Consider the following 22335-nt stretch of genomic DNA (forward strand, 5'->3'; position numbering starts at 1 on the left):
GCCGGGGGCTGTGGTGAAAGGAGCTGTGGGAGGAGGGAGCAAGGTGATGCTGATGACCAGGACCCGGGTGCTGGGGGCTGTGGCCCCTCTCTGCTTCCCCACTGCCCCCTCTGCAGCACAGCACTCGTCCTGGGACAACGTGCTCTTTCCAGGGGACCGTGCGGGGCACCAGCGTTCCCTGCACCTATTTATATTTTTGAACATATCCTATTTTGAAAGAATGATAAATAATAAAGAAAGCGAAATCGGAACAGGCACTTCGTCGGTGTTGGTTTTTTTATAGGGAAGAGGGATGTCTGGTGGGCTGGGAAGAGAGGGGTCTCCCATGGCAAGGCAAAAAGGAAGGAAGGGGAACCCAAAGAGGGTTCTCCAAGCTACACAGGAATGGCGCAGCACCTAAGGGACCATGAAGGTGGGAGAGGTGTCCCCAGACCTCACTGAAGAAGACCCTGGAGTAGGATACTGCCCTCCCTGTTCAGCTCTCAGTTTGGGAGGGGGTTAACCCACAAGCCTAAAACCCATGACCAGTAGGAACTGCTTCACCTTGCAGCTTTCAGTCCTGACACCCAGGGGGTTAATTAACACTCCTTAATGAGGGAACATGAGGCCCTTGCAGGAGCTGAGCTGAGCCAGCACTAATGAGATGATGTTCAGCCAAGGATGAGACAGCCAGGGATCCCCAAATCCTTTCTCCACAGCAGACCTTTCTCTTGTGTTGGGACAGAGATGGGGACACAGCCATGTCACTCCAGGGCTTTCTCCACCATTTTATTAGAAGATGTCCAGAAAAATACATCTTTCCATAGCCAATGCTCAGAGAAGAAGGCACCAGAGTTCAAATGGAGATCAGGCAAGGGGCACATAGAGATAAGGCACTTGTGCTCTGGCAGGGACAGGCACAATGGCATCCTTCATCAGGACATGGATGGGGCTGGAAGAGGGGCCAGGATGCAGTGAGATACCTGCTCTCTGCTCTGGCCAAATCCAGCCTTGTCTCACTCCCTCAAGGCCTTGCCTCATGAACTGGGAGGCAGGACCAGCCTGGAAGGGCAGGTGGGTGTCAGTGACAACCTGCCACTGCAGGAAGGGGTCACCACCCATGGGGTGGCACAGCCAAGTGAGGTGGCAGCAGTAGCCCATGGGGATCATCCTTGTGCACATCCCATGACTGGGACTGTCCCACACTGCCCAGCTGGCAGCCACCCCAAGCAGCTGCAAGTGCCAGCTGCTGAGCAAAATGTGGAAAATATAAAGGAAGGAAACAAAATAAAATAAACAAAAAGAAACCTCCCCCCATCCCACCTCCCCCCAGTCACCCCCAGAACAGCCCTTGGAAATGCCCAACACTGGGCACTGACAGGATGGAAACGTCCTTCATCCAAGAAGGATCCCTCCCGGCTCCTTATCTCTCTCTGTAGCAGAAGACTCCAAACCTGCCCTTTCTGGGGAAGCCGAAGCTGCGGACACCGGGCTCAGCGGGGCCGCAGTTGGCCCGGGGTGTGACAATGGGGTAGCGGACACTGCCATCTGCCAGCCAGCCGGCATTGCAGCGGTCCAGCCCCGCGAACTTCCAGGCGGAGTAGAGCTGCCCCACCCGGGCGATCTCGGCCCCTGCATCCTGGCAGCTCTGCTTGGCCTCCTCCAGCGTCATCCCAGCCAGGCGGTCCAGGTAGAAAACCTCTCCTAGGAGGGAGAGAGGAGCGTGAGAGGGGAGCAATATCCAGAGCATCCCCATCTGGACTACCGGGAACAACCCCACCCAGGCCCTAAGAGTGAGGGACACAGCACCTTCCGAGCATCCCAGCCCCACCCCTGGCCCAGAACGCACCTTTGAGAGCGGAGGAGAAGCAGAAGGCATCAAAGCGGTGCAGGTGCCGGTGCCGCGGGCCATAGCTGCGGATGCCCGGGGCGAGGTGCACGCCCCCGCAGGGCTTGCGGGGCAGGCGGATGGGGTACTGCACCGTGCCATCAGCCAGCCAGCCCGCGTTGCACCAGTCCAGCCCCTCGCTCCACGCCTGGAAGAGCTGGTTAAAGTTGGCGAGGATGGCACCTTGGTCCTGGCACACTTGCTCGGCTTCGTGGAAATTGAGCCTGTACTGCCCGCGGGGAGGCTGGTAGGGGAACACGATGCCTGGAGGCAGATGGGACACTCAGCTGGCTCCGCGGGCAGCCCACCCAACCAGAGCCCAGCCCCAGCAGGAGTCACAGGGGTCCCTGACCCGTGTCAGATTCAGGCTCTGGGACAGGGACCACCTCCGTGTGGCGGAGACAAGGCTCAGGCATGCAGGGATGGGGCAGCTCTGGACATGCAGGCGCCAGCAGCGAGTTGCCAGCGACATCTGGTGGCACAGGGACACACGGGCTTGGTCCTGTGGACACAAGGACCCCCTCACGGGGACAGCACCTGCATATATGGGGATGCATAGACTATAATATATATATCACGGGGATGCACAGCCTGTAATCGGGATGCAGGGACCACCACCACGGGTTGTATAGACCACGGTCCTGGGAACACACAGACAGTGGTCCCAGGGAGGCATGGACCACCCCTGTTGGGATAGAGAGATCGTTGTCATGGAGATGCACAGGCTTCAGGAACAGGGATACAAGGGTCAGCATCCCCATGGTCCCAGGGGACACATGGACCACCATCATGGGCATGAATGAACCTCTGTTGTGGGGATGAATGGGCAACAGAACCACGGGCATCACCACTTTGGACACAGTCACAAGGACTGGTAGGGACGAGTCACTGTGGGAGACAGGGCCAGGGACCAAGGGGGTGGGGCAGGGACAAGCAGTGGGGACATTTCCACAGCTCTGAGCTCCAAAGCAGTGTCAGGGCTGAGTCAGGTCCCTCATGACAAGTGAGCAAGAGAGGCTGGACCAGTCACCAAGGATCAGCACAAGTGCATCAGGATATCCAGAGCTGGGAGGGGAGGGGACCACTCCACGTAATGCAGCACAGTGGGAAGATGGGCGGGTAAAGGCAGGAACTGCTGCAGCCGCGGGGTCACTCCCAACTCTGACTCCAACAGCACCCTTAGTGTCCCAGCTGGGCAGACACCTCTGGGCTCACTCACTCCTGAGGCCAGAGCCACACAGCCCCAAGCCACTGTCCCATCACACCAAGCATCCCAGCCCCTTTCTGCCATGATCAAGCTCTCCAACCCCCCTGCCTTGCTCTGTCCCCAAAGGAGAAGGTACCACAGGAAGCCCAGGCTCACTGGCTTGGCACAGAGGCTCGTGTGGTCCCCAGCATGTCCCCACCTTGCAGCCGGAGGTCCACAACGTCGCTCTCATCCTCCAGCCCATCAATGACCTCGCAGCGGTATTTGCCATCGTCCTTCAAGCGCACATCACTGATGAGCAGCGAGGCCTCATGCCAGCTGGCCTCACCAGCCTTGCGGATGTGGGCACGGCCCTTGAAGTCCCCAAATGCCACATAGGTCTTGCCAACGGCCACCATCACATCCTGCTCTTTGGTGTAGTCGTCCCGCAGCTTGGACCACTTGATGCGGATTTTGCGCTTAGGTCCCAGGTCGGGCTCGTAGCGGTAGCGGCAGGGCAGGGTGACATTGGCACCATTGTAGCTGTAGACAGGATCTCTGGAGGCTTCCACCACGAGTTTGGATCCACTGAAGTAATCCACTGAGGGGAAGTAGGAAGGTGTGGTGGGAAGGTCAGGATCTAGGGCTGGGCATACCAAAACCTTCCCTCCAACCACCACCTCTTCCACCATGAGCATCCTTCAAGTATTCCTGAAGCATTCCCACCTGCTCCTCTGGGCCCTACATCCCATCAAGTGATAGGTCTCTACCCCACCCAGAGGCAGGGGGGTACTTCAGCCTCCTGTGACAACCTGCCAGCCCCCAGTGTCCCCAATGTACCTTTGTCCTGCTCGTCGCCATTGTCATTCATGATGTGGTTGTAGTAGAAGCCGTTGTAGAAGGGGTGGTAGGAGCCACTGGCCAGGCGCAGCAGGGTGGCCTTCAGGAGGAGTGGGAGCAGCAGCATGGCTGGGAAGCAAGCCCAGGCTGCAGAGGGGAAAAGACTGCTGTGACACCCCCAAATAGCCAGGAGAAAGCCAGCACTGCCTGGCAGTTCTGCTAATCATACCAGGAGTGCAAGGAGAGGGTGGGAAGAGCCAGCAGAGCAGCTTGTCTCCCCGCAGGGAAGAGTGCAGGCAGCCTGAGCCGTGCCCCCAGACCCACCCTCCTGCCTGTGCTCCCAGTCCCCTCCATCCTCATCCTCCTGCCTGGCTCACACCGGACACCTCCACATTCCCCACTGCTGCTCCATTGTGGAGGTGCCCATTGTGGGGAGCACCTGGCCTGAGAGCAAGTCGGGGACAGGGCAGCTGGAGAGATGGGGTCCCAGGGTGTCCTTTGGACAGGGAGTACTGGGAAAAGGTCATGTAGGGGTGTAGGGAGAGAGAAGTGGCTGAGCCCCACTGTAAAGCAGCAAGCTCGGTTTACAGAGGCAGCCGAGCGTGCAACTCGACCAAGGAGTGGGGGAGAGAGCTCGGGCTGCCTGCTCTGCCCCGGCTCCGGACAAAGCCCAGCTGCACTTACCATCCCGGCCAAGGACCCCTAGTCCAACTCAGGGCTGCTGCTCTGCATCACAGACATGGCTGGCACCGACCCCATGCAACACATTTGGCTGCCAAAGCACGTTCCATCGGTGGGGAGTTGCCTGGCTACCCCACGACACCAGAAATGTGCACTGTCCCGAGTTCGGGTGGCCAGGACACTCAAGGGTGCCCTGCACGGGGCTCACCCAGGGTGCTACCAGCAGAATTGGCTACTTGTGAGCATTCCTGGAGCCGGCAGAGGGGGCCCGGCACCCGGCAAGCCTCCGGCAGACTCCTTCCAACACCGGGGGCGAGGGGGGGTCTGGCCTCTGTGCCCTGCTTAGAAAAGGCTACCAGTGCCTGCAAACGTACCCCGGGCCAGGGGGCTGTGGGAGAGCAGATGCTCAACCCGGAAGGGTCCAATACAGGGTTCGGTGGTGCTCTCCAGTGTTCGGGACGTGAAACCAGCTGCTCCCACCGCAGGTTGCTCAATCCCACACTCTCCCCTGAAGTCAGTGCCTCTGCTCACCATGGGGTGCAGCCACACTTGTCACCCAGTGGGGCCAGCAGAGCCGATGCCCGAGGGCGCGGGGTGCACCCGCTGGAGGGCAGGCACAGCCCCGGGAGCTGCGGCGCTGCTGGCACCGGAGCCGCGGGGACACCGCCGGGACACGTGCAGCCCACGCGACACAGGGTGGGCTCGAGGCACGGCAGCCTCACACCTCGGTGTGCTGGGCACCAGCACTGCTCCCCCTGCACCCCAGTACCTGGTGACAGCCCCCCCCCCCCCAGAACCCAGCGTTGCAGTGAGGTGCAGTGTGCCCCGGGTTCCCGGCTGCAGCACTGTGAGCATCGTGCGATGCCCAGCACAGCGATGCCTGGCACCTATAGCAGTGATGCCCGGCTCCTTCCATGGCAATGCCATTCCCCCCTGCCCTTCGCGGCAAGCAGGGTGCCCAACGCCCCGGGGTGCCAGCCCTCCCCCGTCCCGGCACTGGGACCAAGCCCTACTCACGCTGGTTGCGGGCAGGCGTGCAGGCAGGCTGCAGGCAGATGCACTGTGTTTAGGGCTCTTGCAAGGCTGAGAGGAAGCAGCTCCAGGGCCTGCCTCTTAAAGGGAAACACACGCCTTTCCCAACCCCCTGCTCGCAGCCCGGAGCTGGGGTGGGTGCCCCCAGACCCCGCCTGCCCACCATGCCTGGGTGATGGCCTCACCGTGTGTCCTCACACTGCCCACATGTTGTTCACACACCTTATCTGGGGTGTGCCAGCTTCCTGCACTGCCCTCGACTTGGAAGGGGCAGCACTGGGGACAAACATGCCCTGTTGGGGCTGGTGGGATCCTGTGATGTCCCAAGCAAAGCCCCGGTGAAGCCACAGTGCCAGGGAAGAAGAGATATCCCTTGTGCCACATGCCACTGGAGGGGACTGGCCACAGTCTCCAAACAAAGGAGGTGCAAACACACATGTGGCAGGAGCAGTGCAGGCACAAGCAGCTCAGGACAGGTGGGCTGTGGCACAGAGTAATCTGTGCCCAGTGCCTGCCTGCTCTGGAATTCAGGAGAGACAGCTGAGCTGCAGGGTTCAACCTCTTCAGGGTCTCCTTGATGCTGTGGGGACAAAGCAGAGGTACAGAAACCAGGGCACAAACTCCGAGGTGCCCAGTTGCACCCATCTGGGAGGGCATCATCCCTAAACTTGGGCGATGCCCTCCACGCCAGCTCCCACTGGCACACAGGCAGGCAGATACAGCTCCAGGAGGATCGAGTCCTCAGGAAGGGCAGCACGGCGGCGGCACCGCCAGGGGATGCCGGTCAGGGGATAGACAGAAGGGACAAACAGAGGAACCACGATGCGGCGTGTGCCCTGACCCATCGACCCGCCGTCCCACTTCAGTGCGCCGCTTCACCCCCCACTTTGTTGTTTTACGGCAAGGAAATGAGGCGTGGGGGCCCCGGTCCAGCTCTTGCCGCCGTGCAGGATGGCTTCAAGCCGGAAAGAAAACAACCCGTGTAAAAATAAACGGCCCGAGGCTGGCTGCGGGGTGAAGGGGGCCGGGAGCCCTTCCCGACAGCGCCCAGCACGGAGCGCTCGGGGTGCGATCCTGCCTGCCCGCCGCCGCCACGCTGATAGCGAGCAGCCAGCAAGGAAACGGCGTTATCAGCCGCCAGCGCCGGCACGACAGCCCGCGCTCCCCGTGGGAAGCCCTGACCAGGGATGGCTGCGGGACCCAGGGACTGGAGGCACTGCTCTTCCTTGTTCTCCTTTTGCCCGCACACCCCCAGCCCTGCCAGCCCTCGCCGAGGCGGGACGCGGCGGAGCCGGGCTGCCCCGGGACGCGGAGTGTGACGGCCGGGCGCGCCGCCTGCTCGCCTGCCCGGAGCAGCCTGTCCCGCAGCCCACAATGCAGGGACAATTACATCTTCCGGCATGGGGCCACTGCACTGCCTGCATCCTGGCCGAGGGTCGCTGCTACCCCCAGCCCTGCCACTTAGCCGGAGGAGGTGATGGGATGGTGTCCCAGCTGCATCCTGGCCGTCAGTGCCCCGCTGCAGCTGCTTGCCCAAGTTGTTCTGGTGATCCAGCAGTCGGGATGGTTCCCTCCACCCCCGGGCTGTGCAGAAAACAGACAGCCCTGTTGGGGCACGCTGCTCCCTGGCATGGCTCTCCTATTGTTCCAGAACCGAGGAACAAGCCCCACAGTGTCCTGCACTGCCTGTGCCACAGCACCTGCCAGCAGCCATCCTCTCTCTGCCCGGCCTGAGCAGCGGAGCAGCAGCAGGCAAGGGGACAGGGATGCTTTCTGGCACCTCTTTTCAGCAACAGTTCCTGCCTCACCTTAGGCCCCTCTTGTCTGGTTGTGGCCAGCAATTTCTCCATCTCCTCCTAGGGGGCAGAGGCATGAGGAAGGATCTGGCCACCAGCAGACTCTGAGGAAGAAGGGATTTTCTTCATTCCTTCCCACCTCTCATTCCCTTTGTTTTTTATTCCCAGAGATGTACCTGGGTGTGACCACAGGTTTCAGGTTGAGCAAAGCTGTGCAGGGTCAGGGAAGCTCTGACCCGGGAGCACATGTTTAGGGCATGTGTCTAGGGCTGGCTGAGCATTTGGCTGAATGGGAGCCATAAGTGTCATCCCATCCTCCCCACCTCAAAGCCAGCACCTGACAGCTCTGCTGTGGCCTCACCAGAGAATTGTCCATGAAATGCTGCTTGCACAGGATGATTCTAGCAGGAACACTCACATTCCTGGTGGGATGGAGGATCTTGTGATCTGTGCTGGGCTTTCCGGGCAGTGGTGAGAGGATGCTCTCCCCGACGGCTGCTTCCTGAGGAACCAGCTGCCAGCAGCTGGCAGCAGTCAGCAGGGTGCCACAGCCTGCCGGCCATCCCGGCCTTCCTGCTGTCCCTGCAACCCAGCCATGTCCGGGAAGAGCATCCGAGGGATAGGGACAAGCCCTGAGGGGCTGTGCATGGCGGGGAGGGCACTATGGCTCTCCCAATCCCCCCATCCTGGGGCTCTGGGGGATGAAGGAAATGTCACAAGGCTGGGAAGGTGCTCAGAATCCATCAGAGGGGCTTGCTTGGGGGGTAGCAGTGGGCAGGGGGAGCAGCAGCAGGGGGTTGAGGATGCTTCTCCCACTCTGATGTGCAGCATCTGCTCCCATCACCCTCCTCATGGAGCCTCTGCCATATCCCCGGCTCATGGCTGTCTTGGCTGGACTCAAAGCGAACCGCTCTTATCTCTGCCTCAGCTTCCCGATGATAAGGGTGGCATGTCTGGAGGTGAACTGGGCAGACTGTCCCCCCTGTCCCTGTCTCTGTCTGTGGCTGCTATTTGTCACCAAGCAGCTGCAGCCACAGACACAATGAATTCAGCCCAGTCTTCCCAAGCAGATCCCCAGCTCCTCTGATGCCCACATCTGGCACTCCCAGGGCAAGGCAAGAGCCCACCTCCCATAGGCAAGGCCCAAGGAGGAGATGCCTGGCTGAGCAGGGCACTGCTGGCCACAGGGAGGTGCAGGAAGATTGTCCAGAGCTGCAGGGACAGAGAGCTATGGTAAGACATAGATGACGCTTGGCTATTCATGCCAACTTCAGGGGTCCCTGCCCAGTGTGGCAGATCCTGGACACAAGCAAAGCTCCTCTGTCCTGTTTACCACAATGCCCCCTCCCTACATGGGATCACACCCTCAGGGCAAGCAGATCCTGCTCCAGCAGCATCCATGCCCCAGCCCTCCCCAAGAGGGCTCTGTTGGGAACATCCCCACAGGCAGCTCTTGCAAAGTTCACAGCTCCCTCCAGCCCTGGGAGCATGCTTGGGTGTAAGAGCTGATCTAGCTCCAAGCTGGGGGATTTGCTCCAGGATCAAAGCCAAAGGAGGAGACACAGGGTGTGGGTGCTGATAGAGGCTTCCCCTCCCCAAGTCCCATCCTGCCACGCCTGGCCAGCTGCGAGCAGTCTCCAGCAGCTGCGACAGGGTGGGGACGGTGGGAAAGATGCACACAAAGCCCTGAGATACCCTGTTTTTCAGGCAGGGAAGGGAGCTAGGAGGGTCTGTGAAGGCAGGAGAGGTGCAGGGCCAGCACAGCAGCTGGCCACCCCAGGGTGGAGGAGTAAACGGCCTCAGAGGGAATCCTGGAGGATCACCAGACCATCCAAGCTTTGGAAGATGGCCTTGGGGAGGCACAGATCAGACAAGCCAACACCCCCAAAAGTTTCAGCTGGTTTTAATACTGTCAGAGACACCCCAGAGTGGGGCCATCGCTGCCATCCCACTCGGGCTCCCTCAGCCCTTGCCAAAGCAAACCCACTGCCAGCCCAGCCCCACGGCTGCTTCACATCCCAGCAGGCAGGGGAAGCACTGCTGCCAGCCCAGGACAGCCTGCCCGTGCTCCCACCTGGGACTCACTCATCTCCTACTGCAAATCCCAAGGGCTCGAGCATTGCAAGAGGCTCCCCTCCACCCCATGTAAAGGGAAAAAAGTCAGGTTACAAAAAGGGTCATGGCACGGCTCTCTGCCCCCTGCATTTGGGTGGTTTAATTACCACCTTTCCCATCTTTTCTTCACATCCTTCTGGCTACAAACCAACTCTCTCCACTACCAGATTGTAGTCCCACTGGTCACCACCGGGCTCTGAGGACAAGGGACAGCCAGGCACACCAAACTGCAGTAAACTGGGGATGATGGCAATGCTGAGACTGGGACGCTGCTGGAGCTGGCATCCCAGGAAGGGGAATGGGCAGTGCCTGCCAGAGTACCCAGCAGGTAGAGCCACCATCAGTGGGGACCTGGTGCCTCTTGACAGGAGCTGTCTCATCACTCCACTCGCACTATGTGGCGCTGACATCGCAGGCAAGGAGACTCAGGGCCTGGCAAAATGGGCAGGGGACAACAGCTGAGATTTATCAGAGGATTTTCACAGCCCCTGCTTGCAGACAAGCAGGGAGCAGGAGGGACATTGGAGGCTGCAAACCAGAGGAGCCTGCCCTAAGACCCTGAAAATGGCTGAGCCCCAAGACACAGCTCAGGCAAGGGATTGCCACAGGCTGTAGTCTCTCTGCTGGAAGCAGAAGCAGGAAGGAGAACATTTGTCCCCAGGCTTAGCTGAGAAGAAAAAGCCAAGCCCTGGTTGCAGGACAGGGTCCCCCAGCAAGGCCTCATTTGCAGGATGGTGTCCCCAAGAAAGCCCCAGTTGCAGAGGGGGTGTCAGCCCTGGCTGGAGCAGCAAGAGGGCAGGAGCCATCCCCACATCCCACCTGCAAGGGCCCCGTAAAGCGCAGTGCTGCAGCCCCAGCACCACCGCGGGGCAGGGGAGCCCTCTTGGCCGCCTCCTGAGTGTGGGGACATGGAGAGGGGGGTGTGAGGTCAGAGCAGGAGTGGGCAGGGGCAGGCAGGGTGCAGGCTGGGCAGCGGGGAAGAGCAGCCCCGTCCTTCTTCCCCGTGCCTACTCATCGCAGCCCAGCAGCTCCACGCGCAGGGTGATGCGGTTGTTCCAGGCCACGGGCAGGATGCGCACATAGCGGGCGTAGAAGGGCACGTCGAAAACGTTCTTCTTGTGTGAGTAGTTGTCACTGTTGCCATGGAAGATCTAGAGGAGAAAGGTGGGCAATCAGTGCTGCCAGTACCCCAGGGCAGCAGTCACAGCACCACCTGACAGAGTTCAAGGAGCCTTTGCACAACACTCTCAGGCACAGGGTGTGACTCTTGGGACTCCTGTGCAGGGCCAGGAGTTGGACTCAATGACCCTTGTGGTTCCCTTCCAACTCAGCATATTTTTGTGACTCTGTGACCTCATTCCCCCCTGGGAAATCGCCTTGCCCTCTCCACACCCACCTTGGTGCTGTTTGTCTGGGCATCCCGGTACAGGGTCCAGGACGTGCCGTTGTCACTGTAGGCCACCTTGTAAGCTGCCACATACTGGATGTGCCCAAAGTCACGGGCTCCTTGTGTGATGATGCCTGTCACCTTCTTCTGGTCCCGAAGGTCAATCTGGCAGAGACAAGGCTCGTCACAGCTCCTTGCAGGAGCAATTCTCCCACCCTATAGCACCCTTCATGCTCCAGAGGCAGCCAGGAAGAGCTGGCCCCTGGGGTCAAGAATGGAGAAAACACCACTTGACCCCCATGCCAAACAAATCATAAAACATGACTGTGAAATATTTGACCCTTCAACACTCACAGCATCACTCAAAGCAACCAAAAGTGGGCGCAGACTCATCTCAGCTCCCTTGCCCACCCCTGCCACCTCCACATTTTTTGCCAGAAACACCAGTGTGGGAAGGACAGTAAAAACTCTCAACTCAAAAAAATACAAGATTCACAGAGGAAATGGATTTCCACTGGAAAGTAATTCTGGCTGAGAAAATATGCAGTTCAACACAATCTGACATTTGGGTTCTAAGTGAGACAGTTTCTATTCTCTTTACTCTGCCACACTGTGTTTACTGCTGCTGGCACATTACAGGGTAAACCACCAAAGGAGCTGAAAGCCTCATTAATTTAGCTCTGTTTTCATGCTCATAGAGGGCAATTCCAGCGATACAATACACATAAATCCTGAGTGTACATGTAAATCTATACACATATATACAAACAAGCAGCCTGTGGTGCAATAGCCCAGCTCAGCGTGTCATCCTGACCCTGTCATCAGGCAATGTCTCGATAAGCTGGTTTATTTAGAGTTGTGAGACAGCTGCTTTTAATCATTTCCCAAATAAAAAGCGGGATGAATATCTAAACTGCTTTGTCCTATTATGTCATGGAATCATGTGAAAAGTACAAAAACAGGGGAGCAAGGGAAACTGAGAAGGAAATTTCAAAACTATTTGTTTCTATTCCAGACTGAGAAGAGAAAAGCAAGCCTGATTTTTTCCTGCAAAACAGAAACATGGTGTTCTGGGCAGCCAAAGTGTTGGGATGGTCACTCCAGGCTGGGATGGCACTTCCTCAGGGGGCGAGACAGAACTGGGGTGCTGCAGACTTGATGCACCCCTCAGGAAGGTGCAGATACGACACCACCATGTTCCTATGGGCTGATTCTAACCCAGAGCTCCAGGACTGCTGTTAAAACTGGTGGCTGTGGTCCCATCCTGACCTGCCCCTGTGATCCCCGCTGGGGGAGAGCATTGCTGAACTTTGTGACCCACAACAAGGCTCTGGTCACACGAACCCAGCTGCTCCAGCTACCCTGAAACAGGAGATGGCCCTAGGCACAGCTGAGGAGCTGGTGAGGAGACATGAGGTTACAGAGACCAGAGACCCACCTGCAGCCACTCGGACTGGTCGTTGTTCAGGGCTGTCCAGGCGTTGGTTTTGCCCGTCAAGTCCAGGCGAGCGTAATGAGGGTGCCAGGTAAAGGCATCGATGCCCCAGGTCTTGAAGACGCTGGAGGCTGTGATCTGCTGGTCGGAGATGAGGCGGGATTTCATGCCCAGAGGCTCCGAGCAACCTGCCAGTGTTGAAATACACTGTAACACAACAGTTGACACAGGCAGTGAAAAGGAAAGAGACAACAGCACCGCTGCAAGCAAAACCCCTCAGACCTGTCAGAAGCCATCCCCACAATCTCATTCCACTGCCCAGAGCGGCACCAGGGCCAGGCAGGGAAATGCTCAGCAGATCAGCAGGGCGGTCTTTTCCCGGGATTTTTAGCTCCCAGATATTCCCTGGTTTACAGTGCCTCCTGCTGCAAGGATGAGTAGATGTCCCCACAGCACAGCACAGCACAGCCCAGCCCAGCCCTGGAATACAGAAAGCTTTGGCAGGAAGCAGAGGATGTGGAAAGAGCAATGCAAAGATATCCCCAGCCAAAAGCACGGATAGCACCACACCCACGCAGCAGCAAGACAGGACCCAAGCCCCCACAACATCCCACTCCCACACTGACACGCAAGTCCCACTCAATTCCCAGGGATGTGCTGCAGAGCAGGAATGCAGGAGGCACAGGGAAAGGGCTCAGGCTGATGATCCCTTACATTTCCCAGAGGACTTTGATCCTCTGCTGCTTTTCAAGCTCTCCAGCAGGAAAAGCAGAGGGTTCACAGCTCAGAACCACGGGGTGGGGGGGCACAGTAAAAACTCCTGCCTTGGGAAGGTGTTAGCAGCGTGAGAATGCAGCTCGAGCTGGCTGAGCCGATGGGATTAACGGCTTGTGCTCCCCAAACACACCCCTGGGTATTCCCAGGCATCAGCGTGAGGAAAAGCAAGCACTGACAAATCCCCTGTCCTGAGGGATCAGAAGCAGGCCAAGGGGTGATGCCCTGCCCCATGTCACCCCCTGCCCTGCAGCCCCTTGAGGGGGCAGCACTGGCATTTACCGTTCATCTCACAGCCGATGAGCTCGAAGCGCAGCGTGCAGGCACGGCGGCACATCACGGGGTAGATGCGGATGAACTGGGCCGTGATAGGAGGGTTGAACATGTTGGTCCTCATGGTGCCATAGTCCACGTTCCCCTCAAAAACCTGCAATAGGGACCAGGGCTCAGTGCCCCAGCTCTCCCACAGTCTCCTGCAGCAAACCCCTTGCAGAGCAGACAGAGAGATCTTGGCACTGCCAATGGCAAAAGAGCACAGAGGGGGAAGCTGGGCTCTGGTTTTGTGCCCTGGAACAGTGCAGGACCTTGGAGGAGCTCCAACACTCCCAAGAGAGCTTTGCAATATTCCTTGCTTCATCCTCACCCCCACAGAGCCACACATGCAGCAACACCCACTCCCACTACTACAATGCTCATCAAATCATGACAAGCAGAGAGGTGGCTCACTCGTTCCTTTTTAACATAATAAATAGAATCAAATTGCCTTTCACACACTTTTTCCACTGCTGCAGAAAGAAGAGGAATTTTTCTATTTTTTTTAAAGCAAAGCAGATACTCCCAACCACTCCCTTGATGCTCAGAAAGCCAGCAGGAGATGCTTGCCGTGAAGAACTGCAAGTGGAGAGCATGGCAATCTACAAGTATTCCCACTTTGAGAGACACACTGTCAGCTGGTGCTTGCTGCAGATACAACACCGAGCTACCCAAGCTGCTCAGTAGCACTCCCAGACCAAGCCCAGTTCCCACAGGGTGTCAGTGATAAAGATACTATCTGAATGACCTAAATCAGGCAGTGCTGCTTCTTTGGTTATGCTTATTATGGTCAATTAAACAGAGGCAGGGAGTATTGCTTGGCACTGGAACCGCCTGTGCCATCTCACTGCTAGGAGAGTTCCCATCGGTTCCCAACACAGCTGTGCCCCAGGTCAAAATCACTTTCCCACACACAGGGATGCAGCTCACAGCCACTTCAGCACCCACGGCACCACTGGATGGGGGGAGCTGGGACATCCCCTACACAGAGCATCACAGCCCACCTTGTCTACATCCTTCTTCTCATCCTTGAAGAAGGTGAATTCCCTCCCATCGAGGCTGTAGGCGACTTTGTAGGCGCGGACAAACTCCTGCTGCCCTACGCGGCGCGCGCCCTGCGTGATGATCCCGCTCAGCCGCATCTTCCGCAGCAGGTTGGCCTGTGGGGGGGAGAAGAGGATGAGTGGGGTGCAGTGAGAATGGGGTGCACAGCCCTTGCACCCACCAGGACCACCAAGTCTGGGTGGGAGGGTGCGCACTGGGACAAGGAAAGGGGCTGCCCAGGGATGGAAGCCCTCCATCCCTCCAGCCTTGCCTCCCAAGGTGGGCAGAGCATAGAGGATCAACAACCCATGTCCCACCTTCCTCCAATGGACTTCCCTCCTCCAGGCATATCCCAAGATACCCCTGGGTGGCAGCTTGATGCAGCAATTTAGTCCCACACTTGCCACCAGGAGCAGTGAAATCCCGTGACAGCAGCACTGCAAGACCAGCCATGTCTGCTGGGCTGCTCTCTGTGCTGGCATTCCAGTCCTGCTGCAGGTACCTGGATCCAGGGGCTCTTGTCGTAGTTGCTGGAGGTCCAGGCATTGACAATGCCATGGTTGTTGAGGCGGGCGAGCTCTGGGCCCCAGCGCTGGAGGCCAAGGAAGCCATAATAGACAGAGGATGCTGAGAGCTGGGCATCAGAGATGGCTCCTCCTTCCATGCCCAGGAGAACAGCACAGCCTGGGGGCAGAGGGGAGATCAGGATCAAAGACAGACAGTAACCAGGGAGCAGAACTAGGGGTCATTTGTTTCTTGTCTGGGGGCAGAACAGGAGGGGGAGGCCAGCCCTAAGGTCTGGCTGTCCCCAAGGTGTTCTCTCCTCATCATCCCTCAGACAAAACCACACCACCCATCAGTCCCCCTCACAGCACAGAGGTCTGGAGAAGAAAGGACTTTCCTGGGGCACTCCAGAGAGGAGACAGCACCTTCCTGAGGATGTTCCCTCCATTAGGACCAGTCCTGCTGGCATCAAGGATCGATTCCCTAAACCAGCTGGTGAGATCCCTCCTGGCAATGAGGGACAGACAGTAGGGAACAGGAGGGAAAGGGAATTCAGTACAGCTGATGCCAAAGACTTACGGCTGTGGCAGGTCTTCCCCAAGAATGGAGAAGGACACTTGCAGGTGTAGTCACCATCCAGGTCCAGGCAGGTGCCTCCATTTTTGCAAGGCTGGGAGGAGCACTCGTTCTTGTCTGGGAGAGAGAGAGGAGGAGCTCAGGAAGCAATCCCAAAACCAGTCGCAGAGAGGAGACCCCTCATTCAGAGCAACAAGAACAGGGGGAGGCATCCCCTGAACAAGGGCCATGGCAGGGTCCCTGAAGAGAGGGTGCCACAGGTTGAAGCTCTAACCAAGGATCCATCTATGCTGTGTCCCCACAGAGTTCCCATGCAGGTGCACCAGGACACAGAGTCACATCAAGGCTGGGAACCTGCATGGAGCAGGCTGAGCCTTGAAGCACCCCTTGTGTTATTACTTGAGATACCAAGTCCCTCCAGAGATGCAGAGCAAGATTCAGACATAACCTGTGCACACACCGTGGTCCTTCCCTCCACCCTGCAAGCCCCAAAACAGCCCATGATCCCTGTAAGCCTGGTGTCCCACAGTCACAGCTGCTCACAGCCCCTAGCTGTCACCCAAAGGGTCCCCAAGCTGCCAGGGGACAGCCTTCCCCCACCTGCTCCCCTGCTGTACTCACTGTTCTGGCAGTGCACCCCATCGTACCCCGCAGGGCACTTGCAGATGTAGTCAGTGAAGACATCGCCCCGGTTTGGGACCAGCTGGCACTCACCATTGTTGTGGCAAGGATTGGGGTGGCAGGGCCCTGGGGAAAGGGAAAAGCAACTGTAATATAGGCACAGGTGGAAAATAAGAGCATCCAGTGGGCTTCCACTCCTCACAGACATTGCATTGCCCCCAAGTTCATCCCATCACCATATCCCTACTCAGATCTGTGCTCTATGTGTCCATCAGCCATCAGAAGGGCTGAACACCAGGGCCAGTGGTGCACGGCCAGGACAAGGGGAGCACCTGGGAAAGGGTCAGCTCCTCACCTTTCTCTGTCTCATTGCAGTCAATCCCAACATAGCCCTCAGGGCAGATGCAGAAGAAGGGGGCCTCATTAATCCCAGTCAGGCAGGTGCCCCCATTCTGACAGTGGTTCACGTCACAGAAGTCACCTGGAAGTAAAGCCAGGTGTCACTGCAGGCCTTCCCTAAGGCAGCCATCCACCAGAGCCCCATGCACACAAAGGCATCCCAGCCCAACTGCAGGAACTGGTCTGCTGCAAATCCCACAGGGAAGGGAGCACCTGGCAGGGACAGGCTACTGGACTTTGCACAGGGCTGCTGGCATTCAAAAGCAATGGTTGAGACTGGGAGCATAACCAGCAGCAAGGACCTGCTTGACAGAGTGAAGACAGGGGAAACCCGGGTTTTGGTGCATTAAATATTTCTGACACTTGGCTGGGAAATGTGAGTGGCCAGGCTGGGGCCTGCTCAGGCACAAGAAGGACAGAATGATTCAAGGGAATGGGGCTGGTGCTGTTGCTGGGTTTTGCAAATGTAAGTTTGTACTTGTAAGAACACCAAAAAGAAAAATCATTGTAGGGGGAGCTCGCATTCCTCAATTCCCAGATGCTGGAGTCAGGCAAGGAGGAAGCACAAGGTCCATCTCTGCAGGATGCCTGCCAGACCTCCATCATTCTCTGAGCAGCTCCCACAGGGCAGCCCTGGCTCACAGGAAGGTTCCCCCATGGAGCTGGTGGGGCTGCACCATCTTCCCTGCCTGTTCATCCACCTCCAGCATCTGCCACGGTGTAGGGTTTATTTGGCAAGGTGGTGGTGGCAGTGGGCTGCAAAGGTGGCTCAGCAAGAAGACAACAGGAGCTGCTCTCACGCTGGAGACAGCCAGTCCCAGCCAATGCCAAAAGAGACCCTCTGCTGCTCAAAGCTGGTGCCCATCACCAGCACGGCTTGTGTGATAATGTATCCAAGATAAAGTAAAAAATACTGCGCAGCAGCTGTAGAAGAGGAGTGAGAAAAATGTGAGAGAAACAGCCCTGCAAACACCCCCGGCACAGAGTAAGGAGGGAAAGGAAGTGATCCAGGTGCAGGAGCAGGGATTCTACTGCAGCCCATGGAGAAGACCTGTCTCCTTGAAACCTGTGCAGGACCACAGGAGAGCAGATATCCGTACTGCAGCCCACAGACAACTCCAGGCTGGAGCTGTCTCTTCCTCATGGGCTGTATCTCATGGAAAGGACCCACACCAGAGCAGTTAATGAATAACTGCAGCCCATGGGAAGGACCCTCTCTGGATCTTTTCCTTCTTTTCCCCATCCTGTCCTGTTGAGGAGGGAAGTGAATGATGTCAACCCACTGCACCCTCCAACCTTCTACGCTCCATTGCTGGGCTGAATCAGATTGCAAAAGCTGGGCTGAAATTCCTCCCACCCTCAATTTATTCTGCCTAAAAGCTGCAAGGCAGCAACATTCCATAAACCTAGACCAGATTTCCTCAAGACTGGTTGAAAGCCTCAGTAACTCCTTGTCAAACAGGACAGCACATCCCTTGATGCCAGGCATTTCTCTGCTACCCTGCAGAAGCCAGAACAAGGGCTGAACCCAGGTTGAGACCTAGGAATAACCCTTCACTGCCTGCATGACCTGGAGAAGGTGGAAGTTGATGAGCTGTGGGCTCACTGCCCAGATGAACACCAAACAACACAGTTCTCATTTGCCTAAGCTACTACTCAGTGAGCTCCTACTCATTAGTCCTTTAATAGCAGGACTCTTTCGACTTAATCCTACTCTTCCTGACACTCCACATGTGTAGGGTACACACTGGTGGCAGGCAGGCCAGCATCAGGTGGAGGTTTCCATAAGGATGCTGTAGCTCCCTTAGCCCAGCCTCAGGAGGCAGAAAAGCTTGGGCACCAGTTCAAATCACTGCCTGTGCTGCCCTGCCTGTTCTGCATGACCTCATGCTCCATCAATGCGCTGCCATGAGCTACAGCATGGGAGGAGTGATAGTGGGGATAGTGGGGATGCCTTTGCTCCACACCCCTCCACCGCTCCGCAGGTCTTCGGCACATCAATCCACCCCATCCCACGGATCTCTTCCAGCAGCCAGTCAAGGCCACACAGACTGAGCTACTTCTGTCCAATAGTGGGACATGGCTGCTTCACCAGGCACAGAGTGTCAAGGAACACTGATGCTCCCCAGCATCAGTGCTGCCTCCAGCACAGGAGTCTCTGGGGTGTGACATGGCAGGAAAGCACCAAGGTCTCCTCCCAGGGTTAGGGCAGGAAGGGTCCAAGTTTTATACTTCAGTTATTGCAAGTAACTGGACTCCCTTTTATCCCCTCCCAGGAATAATCCCTTACATAGTGGGTGTTGGTAGCCAGCCCCCTGCCTAGCAGTGAGGCACACAGGTCACTTTTTCCACTGTAGCAAGCAGTTTTGGATGCTCCTGTTTCTGGGCTGTTTCAGGCCTGGTTTCAGAGCTGTTCAGCATCTCCATCCTCCACACACACATTTTTCTCCAGTCAAGGACAGAGCTGTCACAGGCTGAACACTCAGGAACCAAGGCAACAAAGATCAACCACCGCTTTTGGAAATGTTTGCTTATATGAACCCACAGCCTGGCTGGGAGGCAAAAATAACATCCTCCGAATACTGGGACAGCTCATCCCAGCGGGGCTGGGGGAAGTCAGGTCTTGGGAGGGCAAAAAGGGCACCTCAGCCATCCAGGGAGAGCAAACATAAACAAGGCCTTTCTCACCCCCTCCTGCTGCCCTTTGTCCCTGACCTGGAGCCTGCACTTAGGCTTTGCTCCCCTTTTCCCTGGTCTCATCCATCCCTTTCGGAGCCAAGCGCCCCAGGCATGACCCACGGGGTTATGATGAAGCTGCTGCTCCCCGGGGTTGCCCTGGCCAGGCCAGCTGGGCGCGTACCAGGCGGTCCCAGGGACGCTGTTTACATTGCCAGCACGGTTATCTGAGCCTGAAAGCACAGGACAGCCCGGCTGAGAGACTCCCGCCTTGGAAGAAGGGACGGGGCCGTGGACCCGAGATCCTCCGCTCCGGCAGCAGCAGCCCTGGGTCTGCACGCTGTCCCACTCGCACTGCGTGCCCTGCAACCCGCACCGCAGCCTGGACCCACTCACCCTGCACCCCCAGCTCCTCTCGCAACACGTCCCGGGTCCCCGGCCCCGCAGATCCCTGGCATCTCGGGTTTCCCTACACACCAGACAACCCCTACACACACCCCCTACACCCCGGACAACCCCTGCGCCCTGGATCCCCTGCACTCCACATTCCCGGCATTCCGGGCTCCCCAGTATTCTGTATCCCCTGAAACTCACCCTCTCCTGCACCGCGGATCCCCTGCACACCAAGCAACCCTGCACTCCAGATTCTCTGCACTCTGGCTGCTCTGCACCCCGGAATCCCTGCACAACGGACAACCCTGCACTCCAAATCCCCACCGCTCCGGATCCACAGCATTCCAGCCTGCTTGGCACCCAGGTTTTCCCTCACCCCGCATCCCCTGAGCCCTGGTTCCCCGGCACTCCTGATCCCCGGTTCTCCGGCAGCCCTGCTGCCCAGCACTCCGTCCCCCCGGCACTCACCGGACACGACGAGAAACAGCAAGAACGCCACCGCCACGGCGAGCAGCGCCCGAAACAACCTCGCCGCGCTCATGTTGCGTCCCGAGCCGCGCCGTGCGCTCCCCCCGAGCCGCTCCGCTGCGCTCGGCTCCGCTCGGCTCGGCTCCGCCGCGGGGCTCGGGGCGGGCAGTGATTCAGCCCGGCCCGGCGCTGCCCCACGTGCTCCGCCGCCCGCCCCCGGGGCGGGACCGGCCCGAACCAGCCCGGCCGAGGGTCCGCGCCCCCGGGGTGCAGGCGGCACGGCGGGTACAGCAAGGCGGCAGCGAAGGTGTCTCTGGAAGTGAGAGCCACCACGGCCACGCTGATGATGCTTCAGTGAGGGGACCGCTGGCTCGCCCCATGCCAGATCTTGACCCTCGGGTGGCCGGTAGGGACTTCGGAGCCTGGCAGTGCCCATGGCTCCTGGCCCTGGCTGGCAGGCAGAGGATGCAGAGTTGGACCGGAATGTACTGGGGGCTGCCAGCACTTGGCAAAGGGAGAGCTGTTTTGCAGCACAAACCCCACTTTTCTCTCCCTGGGTGGGATGAAAGCTGGAGAGGGCTTCCCCTCCGAGGGACAGTGAACACAAGTGCCCTGTGCCATCCTTGTCATCCAGCATGCCAGTGGCATGAGGTTTTCCCAAGTTCCTCCTGACTAGCATCAAGGAAATCAGCTTGCAGCCAGGTCCTGCAAATATGTGAAAGGGATTGGGAGTGACATAACAGCCTTCTGCCCAAAGCACTGTGCCACAGCTCCACTGGTTTGGCCACAAACTAGCTCCTTTTTGAGCTGTGCCTGGCCACCAAGAGCTGGAAAAGCCCAGCCACACTCTTCAGAGGAACTCTGCCCTGTGGGGAGCTCTGGCCTGGAAGGCAAAAACATATTTAGTCCTGGAAGACTAAAGCATATTCAGGCTAAATCCATATTCAGCAGCAAATTCTTTGGAAAAGAGCACTGCACAGCACAGGAATGCTGGATCATTTGACCCTGTCATGGAAATCCACTCCAAACCCTCCTCCTCCTAAAGGTGAAGCTGATTTTATCTCTTCTTGCAAAACCCTCCTTTTCAGCATTAACTAACCCACCTCAGACACTTGGTCTGCTCATATTTATGTGTTGACTCTGGCAGAGTGCTGCTACATTTCTGCCTTTGGCAATGCAGCCACGCAGCCATCCATGAGCTGGACAGTCCAGCTGCATGCCATGCACTTTGACCAGTCTTCCCACCTCCACTCCAGTGCCCAGCTAATGCTTTTGTCAGATGCAGTGCCTATGAGAGCACCCAGAGCACGAGCAGCACCCTAGGGAGAGACCCAGTGGCAGATCCAGCTGCCCTGCTGCGCTGGTGACTTCTCAGGGCACCAGAGAATGAGAAACACATGGAACTGGACACGTATTCCCACCCACACCCACCACCCTCGCTGCTGGTGTTTTCCTAAATTAGTAACAACACAAAGAAAACTCCAGGTAGAGTTTAACTCCAGTGTAGGGAGAAACAACAGCTGGAAAGGAGGGAGCACACAAGACACAGGACTTGCTTTCGAATAACCCTTCAACCTCAGGGTAATTACTGCTGTGGTGTTCTGAGGAAAACAAGGTCAGGAGGAGGAGAGCTCAGGGCAAGATTCCCAGGGCTGTGCACAAGCAACTAGGACAAGGGTGTTTGTTCGGCCTTTTGAGGGGCTACTGCCTGGATTAGTCTCAGAGAGAATGCAAGACCCAGAGGGAGCTGCACAAAAAGCATCAGCCTCTCTAAAAACAGAAAGCAAAATGTTTTCTTTCTGTCCCCAGAGGCATGAATGCCAATGTCCTAGGAGCGTGCATGGGAAAGGATATTAAAAAGCGAGTTGCGGAGGCCAGATGGAGCAATGGTCTCCACAGGGACGGTGCTGCTTGCAAGTTCTAGTGGCTCTTTGAATGATGCTATGGAGAGGGGCATCCCACGAGAAACTACACTTGGGAAGTGTCTCTGCTGTCCCAGCGGGCAGAGGGAAGCTCTGGACATGGGCACCAGAGAAGAGAGAGGAGCAACCTGTCAAGGCCAGGGAACAAACGAGGAGCAGAGACAGCTCCCACAGGCAAACACCACACCCGGGCTCCTACAGCCGCCAAGTTTTTGCAAGGGATGGCTCTACTTGAAAGAGCTGGGTAGGTCGAAGGTCAGGCGTAATTTCACTCCCTTCTGCAGGGACTACTTAGGCCTTGCTGTTG

The 22335-nt window shown here is 57.6% G+C and overlaps 2 protein-coding genes across 4 annotated transcripts; both read right to left on the minus strand.

The window, feature by feature from the left end:
* Positions 1-747: 747 nt before the first annotated feature.
* HAPLN3 (hyaluronan and proteoglycan link protein 3) lies at positions 748-5670 on the minus strand. 2 transcript variants are annotated; one of them, XM_009090009.4, is made up of 5 exons: positions 5592-5670; positions 3894-4040; positions 3274-3654; positions 1829-2131; positions 748-1683 (listed from the first exon to the last, which is right to left on the minus strand). In XM_009090009.4, exons 2-5 carry the CDS (start codon positions 4018-4020, stop codon positions 1403-1405), a joined length of 1092 nt encoding a protein of 363 aa, XP_009088257.3. In that variant the 5' UTR covers positions 4021-4040; positions 5592-5670; the 3' UTR covers positions 748-1402. The 2 variants fall into 2 exon arrangements, with proteins under 2 accessions (XP_009088257.3, XP_050834629.1); XM_050978672.1 differs by lacking the exon at positions 5592-5670 and adding an exon at positions 4949-5038.
* A 3619-nt stretch (positions 5671-9289) lies between these two features.
* On the minus strand, positions 9290-20261 carry MFGE8 (milk fat globule EGF and factor V/VIII domain containing). 2 transcript variants are annotated; one of them, XM_009090008.4, is made up of 10 exons: positions 20107-20261; positions 16526-16651; positions 16171-16296; positions 15553-15666; positions 14972-15153; positions 14430-14585; positions 13396-13540; positions 12343-12527; positions 10914-11069; positions 9290-10668 (listed from the first exon to the last, which is right to left on the minus strand). In XM_009090008.4, the coding sequence occupies exons 1-10, from the start codon at positions 20177-20179 to the stop codon at positions 10525-10527; spliced, it is 1407 nt and encodes a 468-aa protein (XP_009088256.1). In that variant the 5' UTR covers positions 20180-20261; the 3' UTR covers positions 9290-10524. The 2 variants fall into 2 exon arrangements, with proteins under 2 accessions (XP_009088256.1, XP_050834511.1); XM_050978554.1 differs by lacking the exon at positions 16526-16651.
* Between the last annotated feature and the right edge of the window lie 2074 nt (positions 20262-22335).

Source organism: Serinus canaria, chromosome 10 (genome assembly GCF_022539315.1).
Source record: "Serinus canaria isolate serCan28SL12 chromosome 10, serCan2020, whole genome shotgun sequence".
NCBI classification, from domain to species: domain Eukaryota; kingdom Metazoa; phylum Chordata; class Aves; order Passeriformes; family Fringillidae; genus Serinus; species Serinus canaria.